The 21,905-nt window shown below is 42.8% G+C and overlaps 1 protein-coding gene across 12 annotated transcripts in view; it reads right to left on the reverse strand.

Annotated features, from left to right (window-relative positions):
• STN1 (STN1 subunit of CST complex) overlaps positions 1-21,905 on the reverse strand; it is a 44,770-nt gene that overhangs the window by 13,718 nt on the left and 9,147 nt on the right. For 6 of the 12 annotated variants that reach the window (XM_034663234.1, XM_034663224.1, XM_034663222.1 and 3 more), the window contains exons 4-9: positions 21,626-21,721; positions 15,314-15,382; positions 10,268-10,435; positions 9,420-9,534; positions 6,056-6,230; positions 771-893 (exon numbers count right to left, since the gene is read on the reverse strand). In XM_034663234.1, coding sequence (XP_034519125.1) covers positions 771-893; positions 6,056-6,230; positions 9,420-9,534; positions 10,268-10,435; positions 15,314-15,382; positions 21,626-21,721 — 746 coding nt within the window. The remainder of the gene's footprint in view (positions 1-770; positions 894-6,055; positions 6,231-9,419; positions 9,535-10,267; positions 10,436-15,313; positions 15,383-21,625; positions 21,722-21,905) is intronic. The other 6 variants (XM_034663231.1, XM_034663232.1, XM_034663233.1 and 3 more) reach the window with 4 other exon arrangements.

The raw sequence follows: 21,905 nt of genomic DNA on the forward strand, positions 1-21,905 counted from the left end.
GAGTACCATGCGAGGTCAAAAAGACTGAGGAAGATTTAGAAGTACTCACATGGAAAGATGCCTGTGATGTGCTTTTTTGGTACCCCACCCCCCAAAAATGCCAGGCATTATTTAGAGCAGTGGTTATCAACTGTCCCAGGGGACACCTGGCGATAAGCCGAGACACTTCTGGTTGTCATAAGTTGGGGGGCTGCTACTGCTATCTAGTGAATGAAGGCCAGGGATGCTGTGAGACACCCTACAATGCCAAGGAAAGCCACCCACAGCAAAGAACCACCTGGCCCAGGGCTAAGGTTGAGAAGTCCTGATTCGCAGGATAATCACATTTTGGGGGGAAAACAAAAAAACCACAGAAGCATCTAAGTGTGCATCTTGTAAATGCACAGATAAGTGCCTAGAAGGACATAATGTTAAAAATGGCACCTTGGCGGGGGGAGGGGAGTGCGGGGGGGGGGGGTTTGAATTTGGCTCAGGTTGTGATTTCCTGGGCGTGGGATCGAACCCCAAGTTGGGCTCTGTGCCCGGTGCAAAGTCTGCTTTAGATTCTGTCTCCCTCTCCCTCTGCCCCTCCCTGCTTACATTCTCTAAAATACATAAATAAAATCTTTAAAAAGAAATGGCACCTTGGGGAAAGAGAAGGGCCGACTTTCACTTCTTATTTTATGAACCTCCTTAATGATTTTTAAAAACAGTAAATAGGTATTCCTAACGAATGAATGTAGTTGTGATCAAAGCTATGAAAGAAAAAAATAACGTTGCAGGTCTCTTACATAGTATAGCTTATCAAAACCATCATCTTTCTGGAAAACAAATCCTTTTTCCTGCAGCAGCTGTATCGCATTCTTAAATATACTATGAATTGCCTTGGAAGTGGTGTCACTCTTAGAATCCCCCTGTAGGAAGAGGAAAAAGAAAAAGAAGAAAAGAAGTTAAGTCCCATCGTACAGCATCTAAGAGTAACTCCCTGGACCAACTGGTTTATGAATTCACCCAACAGGCTTTTTATCTGCTGAGTCAAAATGATCCAGGTGTGTGGCCTAACAGGATGGTATTTAAGCAGGACTGGGAAGTTTGCTCGGGTAGGATTGTGCTTGATAACTGTTCCATACCTTAGTTGTGACTTTGTTCAATTTCACAGTATGAAATGGAAAATCAAGAAAATAATCTTTGAATTGGAGTATGTAGTTTATACATCTTGAACATTTATTTATTTTATTTATTTATTTTTTTAATTTATTTATTCATTCGACAGAGATAGAGACAGCCAGCGAGAGAGGGAACACAAGCAGGGGGAGTGGGAGAGGAAGAAGCAGGCTCATAGTGGAAGAGCCTGATGTGGGGCTCGATCCCATAACGCCGGCATCACACCCTGAGCCGAAGGCAGACACTTAACCGCTGTGCCACCCAGGCGCCCCAGTATACATCTTGAACATTTAAAATTACTTCTATTCCCATGTTGTTTTGGTTGAATTGTTTCCTAAACAAAAAGATAATCTTTGATTTTTTTTTTGTTTTAATTTGGAGCCAGAACACTGTACATTTATATTAGCTCAGTTTTTTCATTAAAGGTATGGCTTTTTACACATACTGAATTGAGAATTTTACACATATTGAAATAAGTTGGGGATTCTAGGATGTAGAAAGTATGGAGTAGTCTCCTTATTTTGAATGGAGGCAAATGGAGGCAAACAGCCATGTGGAGACCTGTCTGTCCAAGGAACGTCCACAGGGCTAAAGGCAGAAGGGTCCCAGACCACACGGAAGAAACTTCTGCTGCTATGAGTTTTCTATCTCCTCAATTTCAGTATTTCTCCTCTAAGACACAGGTTCACCCAGAGTTACCAGTTCATCCTATTTCTTGGGCCCGAGGAAGCTAGGCCTTCAGCTATGTCCCACCATGGTTAACTAAACTAAGCTTTCTGAGTTGGGGACTTTATTTCAACCTGGCCGCCTCCTCCCTGGCACATAGCATATAGTGTAATGAATGGGAAGTAAATACCCCATTATAGAGGAGGTATCCTTTTTATTATTCCATTAGGGTTTTTCAGTCCATTCCTGAAACAAAGTGGTGAACAATTATCCTTCAAGGTACAGACCCATTTTTAACGTGACAGAAATTGTCAAGATACTTAAAAGATGAGAGCATCAAAGAAACAAGGCAAAGCTTCTAAAAGAGCATTTGAAGACAAAGTCCTACCCCTAATGAAGAATGCTGATGAAGTGCACCTGGGTGGCTCAGTCAGTTAAGCATCTGCCTTCAGCTCAGGTCATGATCCCAGGGTCCCAGGATCGAGTCCCATGTCAGGCTCCCTCCTCCTCAGGGAGTCTGCTTCTCCCTCTGCCTCCGCCCCTTCCCCCACTCGTTCTCTCTCTCTTTCATAAATAAATAAAATCTTAAAAAAAAAAAAAAGAATGCTGATGAAGGCTATCTGGGGCAGTACCCACAGACTCTGAAAGTTTGCTTGTGATTTGCTGATGACATTTCCTGCAAGTGACAGGGGCAGGAAAGAAACCCCCAAATGGCCTCAAGCGTTGACCACTGCATCCCTAAAGAAACCCTCTCTTTCTAGAAGAGGCCTTCCAAAGAGGATTGTTTTAATCTAATGGATCCTAGTGATGTTTCACAAACATGCTCCCCACCCTGGGCTAAAGAGGACAGTCTAACACTCTTAATGAAATTAATAGTCAACAAGCTGGAGAACCTGGTTATTAGAACATTACGGCCTAAAAGTTGACAAACATTCCAAGTTATGACAGCATCCGTTCTCTGAAGGCAGAATAAGGCCAAGAGCTATGTGATGACTCCCACGGGCAGAAAATCTATGTGAGTGTGTTTAGAATAAACAACTCACCTAGCAATTCTCAGTCAAAAATCCTTTTATTCTGGGGGCTCTAGGAAAAGCTGTATTTATTAGGGGAAGCACAATCAACCCCAAATAGACTTTCCCACGAAAACTGTTACAGCCACTTAATCTTCATAATTCTAAGGAAATTCATCTTTTTAGTCAATTTAATATCAGGATCTTACGGGTCGAGTTTATTACAGCTCTTACCAAGATAGAAATAAACTGGAGACTAAAAGTGATTGCTGCATGATTACTGCCATCATTAGAAATCACTCCTGATTATCCCCAGACCACACAAAACGCTCAGTTCCTCCTCCCAGATTTCTATTAAGCTCAGGCAGCAGAAAGACAGTGTGCTAGGTCTGTGAGCTCAAAAGCAGTTTCAGCTGTGAACAAGAAGGACCCAGCAGAAAAGGCTCTGCGAATATAAACAGTATGTGAAACTTCCTTTCCAAAGACATTTGCCTCAGCTGACCTCAGAATATATCTCCCTACTGGTTATAACCATACAGTCTCGGGGGGAAAGGCCTCCAATCATCTCTGCTAGCCAGCAGCTTGGCTTGGCCTGGGATTTGTGTCCTTCTTGTCTTTTTCTAAAGCCAAGGCTCATCCGACTCAGGAAGCCGAAACTGCACAGAGACAGAAAGTGACTTGACTGTGCTGAGCCCGAGCAGGCCTCTCCCAGCCACAGGTCAGGAACTGGGTGGATCTCTGAAATATATATATAGTCTTCATTCTCGAGCACACTACATTTATCCAGCTGTCAAAGAAACAATGGTTTTGCAAGGTCTGCTTATCATGTTTCTGGATTTGCTAAGAAGGGCCGCTACGGAAAAAGAAAAAGGCGGGGGACATTCAAGCCCTGTCTCCCCTGGCCTCTAAACTATGTAACACTATCACAATGATTTTTTGTGAAGCTTTCATCTGTATGACAACAGAAAGTACCACAGGAGCTAGGGCTTCACCATCACTGTATAGCATCCTTAGTCTCCTAGGCTCTATCAAGCAGAATTCAACTTAATGACGCTGACCTCCCCAACCAGAGTCACGTGAGGGAATAATTCATAATTGATGGGAAAAGTTTCCAAAGACAAAACAAAGTGCCACGTTCGTTTCTCTTTAAACATACATGACCAGGCAGACACCAGTGTCTGCTCGGAGCATTTTCAAAAAGACATCATGCCAAAAGTTCCCCACGGTCGTTTTGAATGGAGGAGACTTCAGAGAATCCTCAAGTCTCTCTACTTAACTGTGGCTCCTACGGAGGAGTGGGTTCATGGGAAGAATGTGGTCTTTGCTAAGCTTCAGTTTCCTTCCAAACATGCCGACGGAGGGGTTGAAAGTGCCAGGAGGCTAACTTGGCCGTGAGCCGCCTCCAAACGAACAAATGGGAGGAAGGCTCATCTTGCGGCCAGTGGCCAGTCTGGGCCCCCTCCACCTGCACGTCCCCTGACACGCTATCCCTGTCTCTGTGAATGACATCACGGGTCACTGGGCACACAGCCTGCGGCAAGGAGGAGATAATTAGGATCATGAACGAACCTGAGAAGCAGCGGCTGTAGCCTAGGAGGTCAGGACAAGGACCTGGTCTCTGTTCGGCCAGAATCACAAGGAGTAACTTATGTTACCAAGCAGGGTACTCACGGCAGCCCTGCTGGTGATGACAGAAGATCGGAAAGCTTCTAAACTGTCCAGATATGGAAAGACCGGTTAAATAAATTACGGTACATGTAACAAAAGATTATAGTGCCAAATCTCTGTGTATGGCTAGGAAAGGCTAAGACATGCTGTTCAGTGAAAAGCTGGGTACAGATTAGATTTTAGCATGCTATCAACTGTGTAATAAAAAGGGAGGGGAGACAAAACTACTCCTAGTTTATAAATGCACAGAGTCTCTCTGAAAGGATATTCATGAGACTAGCAATGGTGCTTGTCTCTGGGGAAAGAGGGTAGGAGGGAGGATGGGAAGGAAACTTACTTTTAAGTAGGTACTTTTGGAGACTACTTAAATTTTTAAAAACTACTCATTCCTTCAACCAACAAATAATCATCAAGAACTTAGTTTATGGCAGCCCTGTTCTAGGACATGGTTCTAGGGAGCGAAGAACAAGACAGAGAAGACCTCTGCCCTTGTAAAATTTAAATTCTGGCAGGGGAATAGGCAGGCAAACAAGTAAATACCAGTGATATCCTAAGATATGAAAACAGGGTGATAACACAGTGAGGAAGCAGGTGGCTATCAGAGCAAATAGGGGGAGGGCAAGAAGGTGACATTTCAGCAGAGGTCATTCCCTGGTAGAATAAATAAAATAAATAAAAATAAATGGTGTCATAACAACAAAAAAACCTGAGAATTGCAATGAAAGGGAAAGCCTAAAACCAAAGTTTCAAATAACTCTTAATTCCAGGGGAATAAGTAAACACCAAACAACTGAAGTTCACCTTTAACATGGGGGGGGGGGAAGGGATAGCTCTTTCCCAGAGGAGTAAGAAATTACTTGATCGTTCCTAGAAATTTTTACTTATAAACCAGACTGAATACAGCTCTGTCTTTATACAAATTCTAATAAAGTAACCTTATTTTGATGAAGAGAGACCAAGTCATTAAACTTTGGTACAAGAATCATCTTGCTTGGGGCACCTGGAAGGCTGAGTCAGTTAAGCAGCTGCCTTCGGCTCAGGTCATGATCTCAGCGTCCTGGGATCAAGCCCCACACTGGGCTCCCAGCTCAGCATGGAGCCTGCTTCTCCCTCCACCTGCTTGTGCTTACTCTCTGTGTCAAATAAATAAATAAATAAAATCTTTAAAAAAAAAAAGACTCATCTTGCTAAACAATAAATAATCTTGGAAAGATAATTACCTCTTCTTATTTATCTCCCCCTCATTTGGCTCCTGCTTAGATGAAATACCCATCTCAGCGAATACTAAGAAGTAGGGAGTATGAACCCTAAACTACTTATTTTTTCCCCTACCCAAAGATTAAGTTTACTGAGATTAAGTGAGGAGGGCAAAAGGGCAGGTGCATTCTCACTTCAAATTCTTAGTGGTCAGTGACCTTTCCAGAAGAGAAACATGGAATAGAACCAGAACCTCTATTCCCTGGGTCTGCCCTCTCAGTGTTGATGCCACAGTCATGTTCGCCCATACCCTTGAGCTGCAGATAAGGGACAGGGGCCCTGAACTTCTCATATGGGCACGCTGCACTTACCTGCTCGGGGCCAGCACCGTGAATCACAGGCTGATTGGCAAGGGATAACAGAGATTCCACAATTTCCAATTCCTGCTGGTAAAAGGTTTGCACTTTGTTCTCCGCGAGGAATTCTTTGGCTCTTTCACTCAGCAAACGCGTGAGACTGGCAAGGTCCAGGGCACTTGGATCGCTGCTGAGGGAAACGTTTTTAAAAGCTCTGCAGAAAACTATCACTTTTTGTTTCTTTTTGGGGTACATACAACAAAAATTCACCTGGGAAATGTGACACTATATTGATGTTTGTTTGATTGACTGAAGTATAGCTGACACCCAATTTTAATTTAAGGTATACAACATAGCAATTGCCATCTATACTATGCTACATTCACCCCAAGTGTGGCTACCATCTGTCACCATACAAAGTCATTACAATGCCATTGATTATATTCCCTGTGCTATATGTTTTATCCCTATGACTTATTCATTCTATAACTGGAAGCCTGTATCTCCTACTTTCCTTCACCCATTTTGTCCATCCCCCCCCCCCACACTCCTCCCCTTTGATGGACCTTTGTTTGCATATCTTGGCTACTATATATAATGCTGCAATAAACACGTGGTTTTTTAAAAATTAGTGTTTTTGTTTTCTTGGGTAAATACCCAATAGTGGAATTACTGGATCATACGGTATTTAATTTTTTGATTTTTTAAGAAAGATTTTTGAACTTTCCCCCATTGTATATTTTTGCCTCCTTTGCTATAGATTGAGCACATAAATGTGGATTCATTTCTGGGCTCTCTATTCTGTTCCACTGAACTACGTGTCTATTTTTATTTCAGTACCATACTGTTTTGATGACTACAGCTTTGTAGTATATCTTAAAATCTGGGATTGTGATACCTTAAGCTTTGTTCTTTCTCAAGTTTGCTTTGGCTATTTGGGTCTTTTGTGGTTCAGTACAAAACTATTTGTTCTAGTTTTTTGAAATATGTTGTTGGTATGTTGATAAGGATTGCACTGAATCCAGAGATTGCTTTGGGTAGTATGGACATTTTAACAACATTATTTTTTCCAATCCACGAGCATGGAATATCTTGCCATTTGTGTCACCTTCAATTTTTTTCATCTATGTTTTATTGTACAGGTCTTTCACCTCCTTGGTTAAGTTCTTTCCTAGCTATTTTACTCTTTTTGGTGTAACTGTAAATGAAATTGTTTTAATTTTTCTTTCTGCTACTTTGTTATCAGTATATAGGAATGTAACCAATTTCTGTGTATTAACTCTATACCCTGCAACTCTACTGAATTCATTTGTGGTTTTAATAATTTGTTTTGGTGGAGTCTTTAGGATTTTCTATGTTTACTATCATGTTATCTGCAAATAGTGACAGTTTAACTTTTTCCTTACCAATTTGGATGCCTTTTATTTCTTTTTTCTTGTCTGATTGCTGTGCCTAGGACTTCTAGTAGTATGTTGAATAAAAGTGGCAACAGTGGATTTGTCTTGTTCCCGATCTTAGAGGAAAAGCTTTGTTTTCCACCAGTGAGTATGATGTTAGCTGTGGGTTTTTCATTTGTGGTCTTTATTATGCTATGTTCTCTCTAAGCCCACTTTGTTGAGAGTTTTGTCATGAATGGCTGTTGAATTTTGTCAAATGCCTTTTTTGTGTCGTTTGAGATGATCATGTGACTCTCATCCTTTGTTTTATTAATGTGGTGCCTCATGTTGATTGATTTATGAATATTAAACAATCCCTGAATTCCCAGAATAAATCCCATGTGATCATGGTGAATGATCCTTTTAATGTATTGTTGAATGTAGTTTGCTAGTTATTTTGTTGTGGATTTTTGCATCCATGTTCATCAGGGATATGGGCCTGTCGTCGTCTTTTTTGTAGTGTGCCTATCTGGTTTTGGTGTCAGGGTAATGCCTGCTGCATAGAATGTATTTGGAAGCTTTCCTTCCCCTTCTATTTTCTGGAATTATTTGAGGAGAATAGGTATTAACTCTTTTTTAAATGTTTGATAGAATTCACTTGTGAAGCCACCTGGTCCTAGACTTTTATTTGTTGGGAGTGTTTTGATTACTGATTCAAATTTGTTACTGGAAATGGATCTATTCAGTAATAATGCCTGTTTTTGACATAAAGGGCAATTCACAATTTGAGCATTGCGCGGTCATTTGAAAGAATGAGGCAGGAGTATAGGGGCTATAATATTCATGAGACATTCTGAAAACAGAAAGTCAAGCTGCAGAACAGTATATAAGGTATGTTCCCATTTTTGTTAAAAAGCAAATGACAACCCATAAAATATATGGGTGAATATTCATGTGCACAGAAGAAAAATGTCTAAAAGAATACACATCAACCTATGAATGGTGATAACCTCTGGGGAATGGAATGAAGCAGGAAAATGGGGAACTTCCACTTTGTTACTTTCTACAGGTCTATAATTTGGGTTTTTAACATACATTTTTTGAATATGTAATATATATGTTAAAAAAAAATTAAAGAGGGGGGGTGCCTGGGTGGCTCAGTTGGTTAAGCAGCCGACTCTTGCTTTTGACTCTGGTCATGATCTTGAGGTCGTGGGATAGAGGCAGAGTCCAGCTCTGTGCTCAGTGCAGAGTCTGCTTAAGGGTCTCTCTTCCCCTCTCTCTTCCTCAGCCCCTCCCCAGCCCATCCCCAGCTCTCATGCACTTTTTCTCTCTCAAATAAAATAAAATCTTTAAAAAAAAAAAAATTAAAGGGTATGCAGTAAAGTCTCCTTTCTACCCTCTTTTCAGTCCCACCCGTAGGCAGAGGCCATCATTGGTCTTCCGGCCCCTCTCAGAGCCTGTGATGCAGACACTAAAGAGAACGCATATATTCTTAGTTCCCCTGTTCTCCACCACACCCATACAAGAAAGTAAAATCATCCCGGTTGGGAATGATGGGTATCATTTTTTAGAGTTTTTTGTTATAAAGTGTCATCATGTAGTATTTTGATTATGAGGTTTCATGGCAGCTTTCTTTTGGTTTCTTGCCTTGGGGCTCACTGAGCTTCCTGGATCTGTGCATTTATAGTTTTCAGTAAACTTGGAAAAATTTCACCCATTATTTCTTCAAATATATTTTCTCCACTCCCTGCACTCCTTCAAGGACTGCCAATTACACACACATTTTCCTCTCAAGAACCTTAGAACACCTGTACTATTATTATCTTCACCTTGCAGGTAAGAAAAGGAAGGCATATGGGAAGTAAGTGGACTTGCCCCAGAGCCCCCCTGTGAGTGTGGACAGTTCAGGATTGGAACCCTGGCCCACCCCAGCATCTGGGCTCTCGCTGCTTGCCTTACTGCCATCATCACATCTTCAGCAGTGAGAGGCCACACCTTACCTTTCTTGCTCTAGGGCTGGGCTGCAGAAAGGCTGGTCATAAACTTTCCTGTAGATACTGGGCAGCTCAAGCATCCTCGCGATTTGAATGTTGCACACGGGATCATCCACTTTATCTACCAAGCCAAGGGGGGAAATACGCCATAGAAATTACAATGAGATCAGCTCTCTTCCATGTCCAAATTGCTGCTAGGCACCCAGTGGGTCTCCTTCCCTATGGGTGCCCAAGGATCATACATCCTAGATGCATGAAATGCTTCCCAGCCATCCTTTGAGAGGGAATGCAATGCCCTCAGGATCACAGGCTAGTCCAGCAACAGTTTGGAACCAGGGGAAGCACATTTGTTTATTCACTCATCTGTTACAATGGCAAACAACAGGGGCCATCCGTGGGATTTCCAAATAAAATCAGCCAGAGTCCTTCAAAACGTATCACTCAGAAGATGTGGGACTATCGCATTTCCGATAAGCTGTTTTCCTTCAAAGTTAACGGACTCAGTGGTGTTCAAGAAATCGCCGTCATTTTAAAGAATATGAACACTGTGCCCTAAATGGAGTGACACTTAGAACTTCAAAGTACTTTAAACTCTGATGTGGCCCAAATAAATCTGCCAGATATATATAAGAAATCATTTGTTTTCTTCCCCAATTTCTAGTTACTGCTCTTCAAAATAAAGTTAAGAAATGCTGCTTTTCTTAAAAAAGCCTGTTATGAAATAAAACTTCCCCCAGTAAAGAGTTACATCTTCTTATCTGAACTTTTTCGCCGTCTGACTTTGAGCTAACCCAGAGTTTACTGGACACACACCCAGAACAACCACCAATTTGGCAGAGATAACTTGTGCTTACAATAAGTAGTGACACGAATCTCCCGTTCTTCTCTGTATGTGTGGACATAACCTCTGATCTGGACAATGTCCCCAATTTCTATCTTCGTCTTCTGCTCGATGGTCTCCTGCAGCTTCTTAAGCTGTGAGGTTAAGTTCAGCACCCCTAGAGCTGGAGCAGCTGTAGTTGCTAGGGCCAGGAGAGAAGAGACAAATGTGTAACAGTCACTGCACCACATGCGTGAGACAGTTCTGGGGTGAGACCAACATAAGACATCGATTCGTTCTACTTCTGATCAGCTGCTCTACTGCACGAAGCCTGACACCCTTCTGAAATCCTCTGCTGAATAGAAGCCATTAGCTGTAATTATTCAAAAGTAGGTTGAAGGGAATGGAGTCTAGGAGGCCTGATAACCCAAGTGAGAAAGTTCTGGCAGGGCTCCAACATGTTCTCCCCTGCCCCTGCATTGCCAGTGCATTCAAAGGGCTCTACGTGGTCCTGAGCCGAATTCTGTAGTTCAACTGGGTTTCCTGGCAAAGGCTCTCAACAGCACTTTAAAGTGTCCTTGCAGGAAGACAAGTCTGGCATAGGACAAAAGGGGACCCAGATCTCTATATGCAGTTCTGTTTATGAGGAAGGTGAATGTGCCTCGGGCTGATTTCCCACCTAGGTACTCAACACCCTAATCTCTTGCCTCTCTCTTTGCTGGGTAACTGGGGTAATCTCTCTCTCTCTCTCTTTCTCTCTCTCTCACACACACACACACACACACATATTCTCATACCACTTAAAACTATAAGCTTAAGAAACTTTATGGTGAAAATAACCCAACGCACATTCAATTCTAAATAATTTCAAATTGTATTAGTTAAATAGTAAGAAGCACAGCCGTGAATATTTGGGTGCTATACGTGCTATGCTAAGAACTAAAATGCATTAGCCCATCTAATCCTCACAACTACACCTACGTATCATTAGCCCCATTTTATACAGGAGGACATTGAGTCACAGAAAGGTCAAGCAACTTGCACAGAGTAAAACAACCAGCTAGCAACAAAGCTGGAGTTTGAACCCAGCGCCCTCCTGCTGACTCTTCATTCTCTGCTGCCTGCTCCATGAGCAGACTCGTATTTTCCAGTTACAGCTAGTGTGTGTAAACCACTAAATGTTCTGATTGTCTGCCTGGCCCAAGTTCAGATACACACCAGTCTACAACGCGAGCATTTTAAATAATCGTGGGGCGCTGCCATGTTAATACGCCAGTTTGTCGAGCTGGTCTCATTACATATCCCGCTCTTCCCCCTTTTGCAATTTTTAATTTTGGCTTTTATCACCTGCACGGATGGGGCTTAGGTCAGCGCTTGGGTAATGGAGTCAGACAGACCGGGCTGAAATCTCCACTCACCTCCTACCAGCTCTGCAACCGTGGGCAGGCTGTTCACCTCACTGCGCCAGGGTCTCCTCAACTACGAAATGGGGGGAACAAGAGAGTCTGCCTCACACACAGAGTTAAGTTAACCCTCACATCATGAGCTCGGCACCATGTCAGAGCCACAGCAAATGTTCCGTAAATGTCAGCTATTTCTAAAAGTGAATAATGAAGCCCTCTAGACAAAATTATTGTGCTTTCCTTGGGGGTCTTTTGTTGGGAATTACTGGACAGAAGAGTAGAAACCAGTTTATAGTTCATTACACATTGTCAGAATGTTTGCCAGAAAGAAACAATCAAGCTGTTCTCCTTTTACAAGGTGTCACCAGCGATGAGCGCACGCCTGGAGCTCCCACGCTGGCCTCGGTCACTTGGATGTTTAGTACCTTCAGAAATACATAATGATTCCGCGTCGTGTTATATTTGCTTTTAAACTGCCAGGCAGGCTCTGTGTTTTTATGTAAGAGGATCTGCTCTCTGTATTTCTTTATGTACAAGAAATCATCCTATGCATTTTCTGTATCCTTCATGTCTTTTGCATACTTTATGTTAACTTCTGAAAAATTTTTAGGGAAGCTTTATCAGTTCTGCTAATTACACGCCCCCCCATCCCACTGCTTTTCTGATTATTGGACTTCATTTTACCACATGAAAGTGTGAAAAAATGTTTCGTCTCTCCCATTGTCACTGAGGATAGTTTTTGGAGCTTTAACAGCAAGGGACTCATCAGAGCGTAACACATACGGCCCCATATGCTGCGATAAAGACACAACTGCATGCTCCTTGGGCTACGCCATGTAAGCTGGAGGATCCGGTCAGGGTCATCTCTCTCACAAAGATTGTTATCCACCTGAGCCAACAACGTTTGGTAAATGCTGATGTATTTCCGCTCTTGTTTTATTTCTGGTTTGTCATACACTTAGTGTTCCTATAATGAGGGAACAAATGTCTCTATTAGCCTATGGACCACACTGTCTTTTAATCTAATACAACCTGGATGACTGTGGCTTTGTAATGTGCGGAGGCACTGCTTCCCTTTTCCCACATCCACTCTATCTACCAAGGGAAACAGCAACCCAGGGAGCGCAGAGCAGTCTGCGTGTCCTGGAACCAACACAAGGGAATCTAGACACCATCAGCACTAACAGGACTCCGGTTACCGGCCTTCTTCAGAAAATACCCAAGTATTACTTTTTAAAAGGTTATTCCACCTGTGTTGCTGTCCCCTCAAGCTATCTTGTACTTAGGCTGAATTTAAAACACGTCCAAACACGTGCTTCCTACAGCACTGCTGAAAGGCTTGGGCTGGTGGCCGGCCTGAGAATGAGGCCCAGCTTGCATATAAAGGGTGAGCCATGCTGCCCAAAGAATGGCTCAGGCTCTGTAATTTAGTGAATCTAACGAGACGGCTGGAGCCTGACAGAATTTCATTTTAAGTAGCCTATTCCACGCTGGAAGATAAACCCCCACTACAGTTCTAGTATCAAGGGCCAAGCTTTCTTAACTTTTATCAAAAGCTAGTCCAAATGGTACACTCAAGAGGACATTTATAGGAGTTAATAGCATATTCTTATATACCTTAATGGACTGGAACATGATTTTGACTCAGACTAAATTTTGTTTAAAAAAAATTAGTCTTCGTTGGCCACATTCCAGTAAAATGAGGGCAATTAAATGAAAAGGAGAGAATGGGATAGTCGGGACTAATTTAAAAATATCACTTCATATGTAACACGATTAGAATAATTTTCGGGCTTTTTCCCTGTATTCTTACCCTCTCTTTTTATTCTCAAAGCAATTTCCAATGAAGCCTACCCACTGTGACTGTTCATCTATTCATCTACTTACAAATATTTTTAAAATCTCACTCTCAGTAGTAGTAGCTATTTTATCTAAAAAAATTACTAAATATAAGAGTTATACAATATTCCTGATGTCATTCTTTAAAAAAAAAAGTTGATTTTGAAAATTGAAACAATGTCTGAAACAGGAGTCTGCAAGCTACAGCCCATGGGCCAAATCCACCCACAACCTGCTTTGTCAGTAAAGTTTTACTTCACTGTATGTACAGTGTGTGGCTGCTTCTGGGTTACTACGGCAGCGAGGAGTAGTTAAGGTGCAGACCGTAGAGCCCACAAAGCAGAAAACATTTACTATCTAACCCTGTACAGAAAAAGTCCGCTGCTCCGGGGCCTGAAACAAGTACATATATTCAAATGACACCCTCTGATTGAAGGTTTTGATGACACAAAAACCATAAATCTGCAAACTGATTTTAATACCCTAGACACAAATATATGAAAATTCAAGTATCTGATTGTCTTACAGGTTTATTTCTTGCCTCTGAAACAGCTGCATAAAAACCTGCTGTCTCTCTTAATTTTTTTTTTAATCTACAAAGCATCCTAGGCAAAGCAGTGCCAATGATTAAGATGTTCCCAAATTAGGAAATGGAATACTGAAGTTATAGGAAACTGATGGCTAAGTTCTAAATGTAAATAGGTCCGAAAATTAAGCCAAGGAGCATTCCACTGGTCAGGACAGTTAAAGTAGGAAGCTGAGCTTCTGGCAGGTAATGGCAAAGAGGAAAGACACCGTGTACCACCCAAGGAGACAGATACCAGATGTTAGCTATAACAGCAGGCAGTATTTCATGAACGACCCCAGGGTGTACAGCCCTGTGCCGTGTATGCCGTGAAACAGAAAGACAAGGTCCCAGTTGCTGTAGCTTCTCTAGAACCAAAAATGATCACCAGTACTACCCAATATATATATATTTTTTACTAAGAACTTAACTTAAAAAGTTGCCTAAGAACTATTAAAATATACTCAAGGAATTCCAAATGCTGTTTCAGTTATAATCAATGTGTTCAATATACAATTTTAAAGTTTCTTTTCAGGGCACCTGGGTGGCTCAGTCGGTTACGCATCTGCCTTCGGCTCAGGTCATGATCCCAGGGTCCTAGGATCGAGTCCCGCATCAGGCTCCCTGCTCAGAGGGGAGTCTGCTTCTCCCTCTACCCCTCCCCCCTGCTCATGTGCTCTCTCACTCTCTCGCTCACACTCTCTCTTTCTCGAATAAACAAAATCTTTAAAAAAAATGAAGTTTCTTTTCAGTTTATATTAATCAATGGTTAACTTCAAAGGAATCCTATTTTACCTTCTCATCAATCTTGGAATTTCTGGTATCTTTGAGATTTCAGAAAATCTGGATCGTGGCAGCACAGAAGTTAGTGGCACTCACGTAAAAGGAAAAATCTCCAGAACCTTCTTTGGTCAAGGGATATGCCTGAGCAAAGGGATTCTGACCTCACCGGCAATTAGGCTAAAACATCCTGACTTCTGTAACAACCGCCACGGTCAAAACGAAATGCTCTAACTCCCAGCCACCTAGTCACGCTCCTGCAGGCTTAGGAGGAAGTGAGCAGCAGAGAGATGGGAGAAAGAAACACAACTAGCTCTCCCACGACATCAGTCTGCAGAAGAGCCAGAGCTCTGGCTATTGTGCTTCAGGTAGATCAACAGGATTTACCAGCACACGAATATGAAAATTTAGCCCTACAGCTGTTCTGACGAGCCTCCTTGAGTGAAAACTATTGGTGAGCTGAAAAGTAAAGCAGTGTGTCCAATAAAAGTACCTGATGAAGGCGCAGCATTGTTCGACTTTTTCCAGCAGATGCAGTTTATGACTCCGGTGCCGTCATCCACTGCAAGAGATGCATAAAAGGGCAGAAGAGAGATTTGGGCATGGCTAGTGAATTAGCAGGTCGTCACTGCATTCAGCCATACCCCACAATGACATTTTTCAAGAGCCTGGTTGGGCAAATATCTTAGAAAACTCTCCTCCTATTTTTAGAAGTATCCTCTCCCGGTACACGGATGGGAACTGCTTGTCTGCACAGGTCGCTGTAAAACGCTGAGCCTCACGGAAAGGTAGTCAACATTTCACTTGCCCTGCCTCAAGGGTACTGATGATTCTTGCCCACGCCTCACCTAAAAATGGTGTCCTCGGGAAGTGAAGTACAAAAATCTCAATGAATGCTAACATACAAAATCGGCCTTGCTCTCCCACCCTGAAGCAAGGGCGCGCTGACACAGCCCGTGGTGAGAGGACTCAGAGGGCAACCTTCTCTCACCGTCTGCTCTCTCACTAGCTCGATGACTCCCCAAGACAAAGCACCCTGAATTTCCTGACCCGCACGTCTCTTTGTGAATGAGTTTCTGCCCAGTCCTTAACACTGCAGGGGACGTAAGGAAAGCCAAGTATCCTGCAGAAGAGCAGTTTTATTTTCATAATGGAAAATAATTATATCTTTTTTTTTTTTTAAAGATTTTATTTATTTATTTGACAGAGATAGAGACAGCCAGCAAGAGAGGGAACACAAGCAGGGGGAGTGGGAGAGGAAGAAGCAGGCTCATAGCAGAGGAGCCTGATGTGGGGCTCGATCCCGTAACGCTGGGATCACGCCCTGAGCCGAAGGCAGACGCTTAACCGCTGTGCCACCCAGGCGCCCCGGAAAATAATTATATCTTGATCACTAAATCAATTGGCTTATTTTATCCCTAGTGCCACACACACACACACACACACACACACACACACACACACCTCCCATTGCACTTGGATTTATAACTGCAGAGGCACTGGAGATGTTTGCTATGAGAGGTGTTTTCTCTTTGTCTAATTTCTGAAAAACTCAAAAAAGAGATCAGTGGGCTTAATGATTTTTTTAAAAAATCATCAGCGAGACTGTTGCAAATGCACACATGATACAGAACATAAGGCAAATATTTTTATTGCTGGTTTAAACCTGTGTTGAAAGCAGAAGCCAAGAAGAATATTTCTTATACTAAAATAAATTCCAGATGTATTTTATTAAATGTAAAACAGGTAAACTTACAAAGATGAGAAGAAAATATGGTAAATACTTTTGAACCTTGTGCTTATAGCTGATGGGAAAAGACCCCTTTAAGCAGACCTGAAAATCAGAACTCATTTTTAAAAGTCTGATACAGATGACCAACCAAAAATTAATACCGTATAGCAATTTTCCAAACGACAGGGCTAGTGTCTTAATGTATAAGAAGCTCATACAGTTGGTTAAGCAGCCGACTCTTGATTTCAGCTCAGGTCATGATCTCAGGGTCATGAGATGGAGCCCCGAGTCTGCACTCAGCACAGAGTCTGCTTGAGATTCTCTCTCTCCCTCTGCCCCTCCCCCTTTCAAATCAATCAATCAATCAATCAATCAATCAATAAGGAGCTCATACAAATGAATAAAGAAAAGGGAGAAAAAATGGCAAGGAAAAAGAATACATAATTTATGGAAGACATAAAAATGGCCAAATAAACATGTGTCAGTACACTAAATTCACTAGTTACCAGAGAAAGAGCAAACTTAAATAATTCTTAGACTATTAGAATGACAAATTATTAAAAATACTGATACCCTCATATGCTGTTAATGGGAGTGTAAATTCATGTCAAATTTCTAAATACCAAGTTTGGAAACGTGTTGAATTTTAAAACGTATATATCCTTTGACTTAGCGATTACTTCTAGAAATTTATCCTGAAGAGAAAAACAGAATACACACACAGATTTATCCATCTTGTATAAGGCTGTTTGTTGCAACACTGTTTACAATACTGTCAGCTGGAGATAATCTAAATGCTTATAAATAAAGAATTGGTTAAATAAATTACAATGGCATACCATATGAGAATAAAAAATTGTAAAGAAGATTTATGTTCATTGCTGTTAAAAGATATTCATGCCTCATTTTAAAAAAGAAATCTTATATATAATCTAATTTATGTAAAATGTTAAATAGTGTATTTTGACAAAAATGATTTTAAGACATTGAAACGATAATAGCAGGTTTTTCTGGAGTATTGGAAAGGAACTCCATGCTGAATGTACATGCTGACTGTGAGCTTCATTTCGGAAATATTAAGAGAAAGAAATATGCGTAATAGTACAAGGAAATTAGATCTATCTGTATTTCTTCAATATTAGGAACAAGTGAAAAATATTAGGAGGAATGTTACCCCAAACATTGACATTGTTTTTAACTTACTTATAGGGTTTCACGTGACTTTTATGTACTTCAGTAAAATTTTCTCTAGTTTTAAGTTTTATTTTATAACGAGTGTCATTTTAAAATAAATCAATAAGGACATTCTGAGTTAAAAAACTGTATGACACTACAGGCACACTATTTGTCTGGCCAGTGTAAAATCTTGGTTTATCCCGTAAAGTAAAAAGTACGAGCACATGAACATTTGTTCTAGAAAATGTGAAGACACTGACGGGAGCCTCCTAGGATTCTAGGTCTGAGCTTGAGCTGCTGCCAAGTGCTCTGAGTGCTCCGGGCACGGCCGCCAAACCCTCGGACTTTCTGGTCTGTAACGTCTCCTGGCAGGTGCTGTGTCCCGGCAGCCTGAGGTCTGGCTGCTGGAAAGCCCTGGAAGGAGAGCATCCTTGCAGAGCAGCACAACATCCTCCCCAGTTGGGCAGCACTGCCTGGGCCGCTGGCCTTTTGTTTCAGCCATGGAATGAGTCAGTGGGAACAGGAAACACCCCCCGGGACAGGACTATGGTGAGTCAGGTGGAGCAGGACCCAGGACAGCAAGGAGTGGCTGCCTGGCAGGTGGCCCAGGAGCCAAGCTGGCCCTGAAGATGGAAGGGAGGGTGCAGCTCTCCCTTGAGCGGGCCTCACAAGAACTGAAGTTCTTTCTACTTTCAATGACTCCAACCTTCAGATGCTTTTCGTTTTCCCACTGCCCACAGATGTGTCCTGTTCTTTTAACATCCACCCTAAAGAGAACATTTACTGGGGAAGAGTCAGATCTAGCTCCTTAATCTTTTTAGAATGGGAAAATGGGTTAAGTGAAGCCCCTTTAGGTCACAGGTACAATAACTGGCCTGGTTTTAGGGCCAGGATGAACATCCTCAAACAGCCTCTTTCAGGGGCGCCTGGGTGGCTCAGTCGGTTGGACGTCTGCCTTCAGCTCAGGTCATGGTCTTGGGATCCTGGGACTGAGCCCCACAATGGGCTCCCTGCTCAGCAGGGAGCCTGCTTCTCCCTCCCCACCCCCACCCCCCTGCTCAGGCCCTCTCTCATTCCCTTATAAATAAATAAAATCTTAAAAAAAAAAAAAAAGAACAGCCTCTTTCATGTGACCTAAAAAACACAGAAAATCAAAAACCAGATGGGCTCTGGGCTCCTCTGCACCCGACAGACAGCCGCATCTTCCAGTGCAGTGCCCTTGCATCCCTGAGTCACGATGGGCAAGGTCAGAGTAAACGGATCTGGCCGTATTGGGTACCTGGTCACCAGGACCGCTTTTAACTCTGGCAAAGTAGATGTTGTCACCATCAATGACCCCTTCGTTGACCTCAACAACATGGTCTATACACTCCAGTATGGTTCCACCATGGCAAATTCAATGGCACAGTCAAGGCCGAGAATGGGAAACTTGTCATCAATGGAAAGCCCATCTCCACCTTCCAGGAGTGAGATCTCGCCAACATCAAACGGGGTGATGTGGTGCTGCATCCGTAGTGGAGTCCACTGGGGTCCTCACCACCATGGAGAAGGCTGGGGCTCAGCTGGAGTGCGGGGTCAAGAGGCTCATCACCTCTGCCCCTTGTGCTGATGCCCCATGTTAGTGATGGGCGTGAACCATGAGAAGTATGACAATTCCCTCAAGATTGTCACCAATGCCTCATGCACCACCCACAGCTTGGCCCCTCTGGCCAAGGTCATCCAACTCGGGCACTATGGAGGGGCTCATGACCACGGTCCATGCCTTCACTGCCACCCAGAAGACCACAGACAGCCCATCTGGGAAGCTGTGGTGCAATGGCTGAAGGGCCGCCCAGGACACCACCCCTCCTTCTCCTGGTGCTGCCAAGGCTCTAAGCAAGGTTATCTCCGAGCTAAAAAGAAGCTCACTGGCACGTCCTTCCATGTCCCCACCCCCAATGTGTCAGTTGTGGATCTGACCTGCCGCCTGAAGAAAGCTGCCAAATGTGACGACATCAAGAAGGTAGTGAAGCAGGCATCAGAGGGTCCCCTCAAGGGCACCCTGGGCTACACGGAGGAGCAAGGGGTCTCCTGTGACTTTAACAGTGACACCCACCCTCCCCCCTTCAGTGATGGGGCTGGCATTGCCCTCAATGACCACTCTGTCAAGCTCATTTCCTGGTACGATAATCAGTTTGGCTACAGCAACTGGGTGGTGAGCCTTATGGTCCACACGGCCTCCAAGGAGTTAAGAGCCCCCTGGACCACCAGCATCAGTGAGAGCAAGAGAGAGGCCCTCAGCTGCTGGGAAGTCCTTGCCCCAACCCATCCCCTAACGTACTGAGACTCTCCCGACCTCTACTGAGTTTTCATCCCAGAACCCCTGAGAAGGGGAGGGGATTGGGGAGTCCTACTTTGTCATGTACCATCAATAAAATCTATTGTCCTCAGCCAAAAAAAAAAAAAAAACCAAAACAGACAAAGTTGATTTTTGGTGCGGGGGTGCATGGTGAGGTGATGGGAGAGAGAGAAATCAAACAGTTATACAGACTACACAGCACAATGGACTCGGTAAATGGATTGGGCCTGTAAATCTCTATCAGTGGAACCCTGAGCAAGTGACTGAGCCTTATTTTCCTCATCTACAAAATGGAAAGAAAATCCGTCTATTTCAAAACATCGGGGGGAGACCACCACTAAATTACACATGTAACAGTGCTTTGTAGCCTGCAGTTACTACTTCATCACTGGCACGGGAGAGGAAGTGCCCTGCTATACTATAGCAAACGTACATGCCCGCAGCTGAGTGTGCTACAGGGAACTGGTGAGCGCTTCTGAACTGTCTGGAGGAAGACAGAACCAATACCTTTGGTAAAATAAAACAGAGAAGAGATCCAGTACGGGGATGCCTGACAAGATGATCCATTTCAGAGTTTAAAAAAATATATGCTGGGGAAAAGAAGGTGGCATGAGAAACCTCCCCACTCACACGTTATTTCATAAGCACGAGACGACCGTCTTCAGGAAAGTGAATACGTGTTGAAGAAACGCCATGACATTGCATCTATGCTATACCTTATCCATCACGCGCAAACTGCCAGTGGAATGTTCTTTGTCCCCTAGCTCAACCGCCGTCTATCTTCCCAAGAGTAGAGCAAGAACACAAATCCAAGGCAACACAACAGAAAGCAACACTGTCAATTACAGCGAAGGTCTGGAATCCAAAGTTAAGCTTCCCAGGAAATATCTAGCTTGACCTCTGAACTGCAGAGACTCTGAAAGCTGCACGAGGCAATAGATTAAAATGCTTACATTAAACTCAATGAAAAAATCAAGACCCACCACACTAACTGCTGGTGTCCAAATTCCTCAGAAATCCTGTATTTAGTCCATATCATCATGAGGGAAGGGAAATTTTGTGATAATGGATATTCACCCGAGTACCAAAAGGCTTTTTAAAAATACTGTCTGGGTATAAATCTTATCAATTATTTTTCATACCTCCCTGTCTTCTTAAAGAGCCTTCTTTAACATTAATCTGGCCTTTTTATTTTTAAAGGTATCAATATAAACATCTGCTATCTGCTACCATCCATTGCTATTTATAGCTACGCCCTCAGGTATCAGGTGACTGTCCCTGATCAACCAGAGATCCTAGACGGTCACATTTTAATTCTTCTACCTCCTAACTCCCCATCGGCTGTCGCTGGACAGTATTCATCAGTGTCATTCCTACCTTTTGCCTCATTTTACACTCAGTCCATGTCGGTGGCTCCAAGGGGCTCCTAATAAAGAACAAGTGCATGGGCTCTGTGAGAGTCCCCCGCTGCTCTGAAAGGCTGGGGCTGCTTCAAATGCAATGTTCAGCTAAGTGAGGTCCTGCCACATAAACTCGATGTCAGGCACAACTGTTCTTACCTCCATAACTGTAGAAAGCATCTTTTTCTCTCCTTCCAATTACAGTTCCCAAGATCTCGACCTGCTTTATTGGATGCCCATTGTAAAAAAATACACCTGAAATGAAAGAGAGAAAGAAAGAGAGAAAGAGAGAAAGAGAGAAAGAGAGAAAGAAAGAAAGAAAGAAAGAAAGAAAGAAAGAAAGAAAGAAAGAAAGAAAAAGAAAGAATGAATGAATTAGTCTTTGACAAATGACAAGCCCCAGGAAGTTCAGATATCTTTTCCTTAAGGGTCTGCAGTA

The sequence above is a fragment of the Ailuropoda melanoleuca genome, chromosome 6 (assembly GCF_002007445.2).
Source record: "Ailuropoda melanoleuca isolate Jingjing chromosome 6, ASM200744v2, whole genome shotgun sequence".
Classification (NCBI taxonomy): domain Eukaryota; kingdom Metazoa; phylum Chordata; class Mammalia; order Carnivora; family Ursidae; genus Ailuropoda; species Ailuropoda melanoleuca.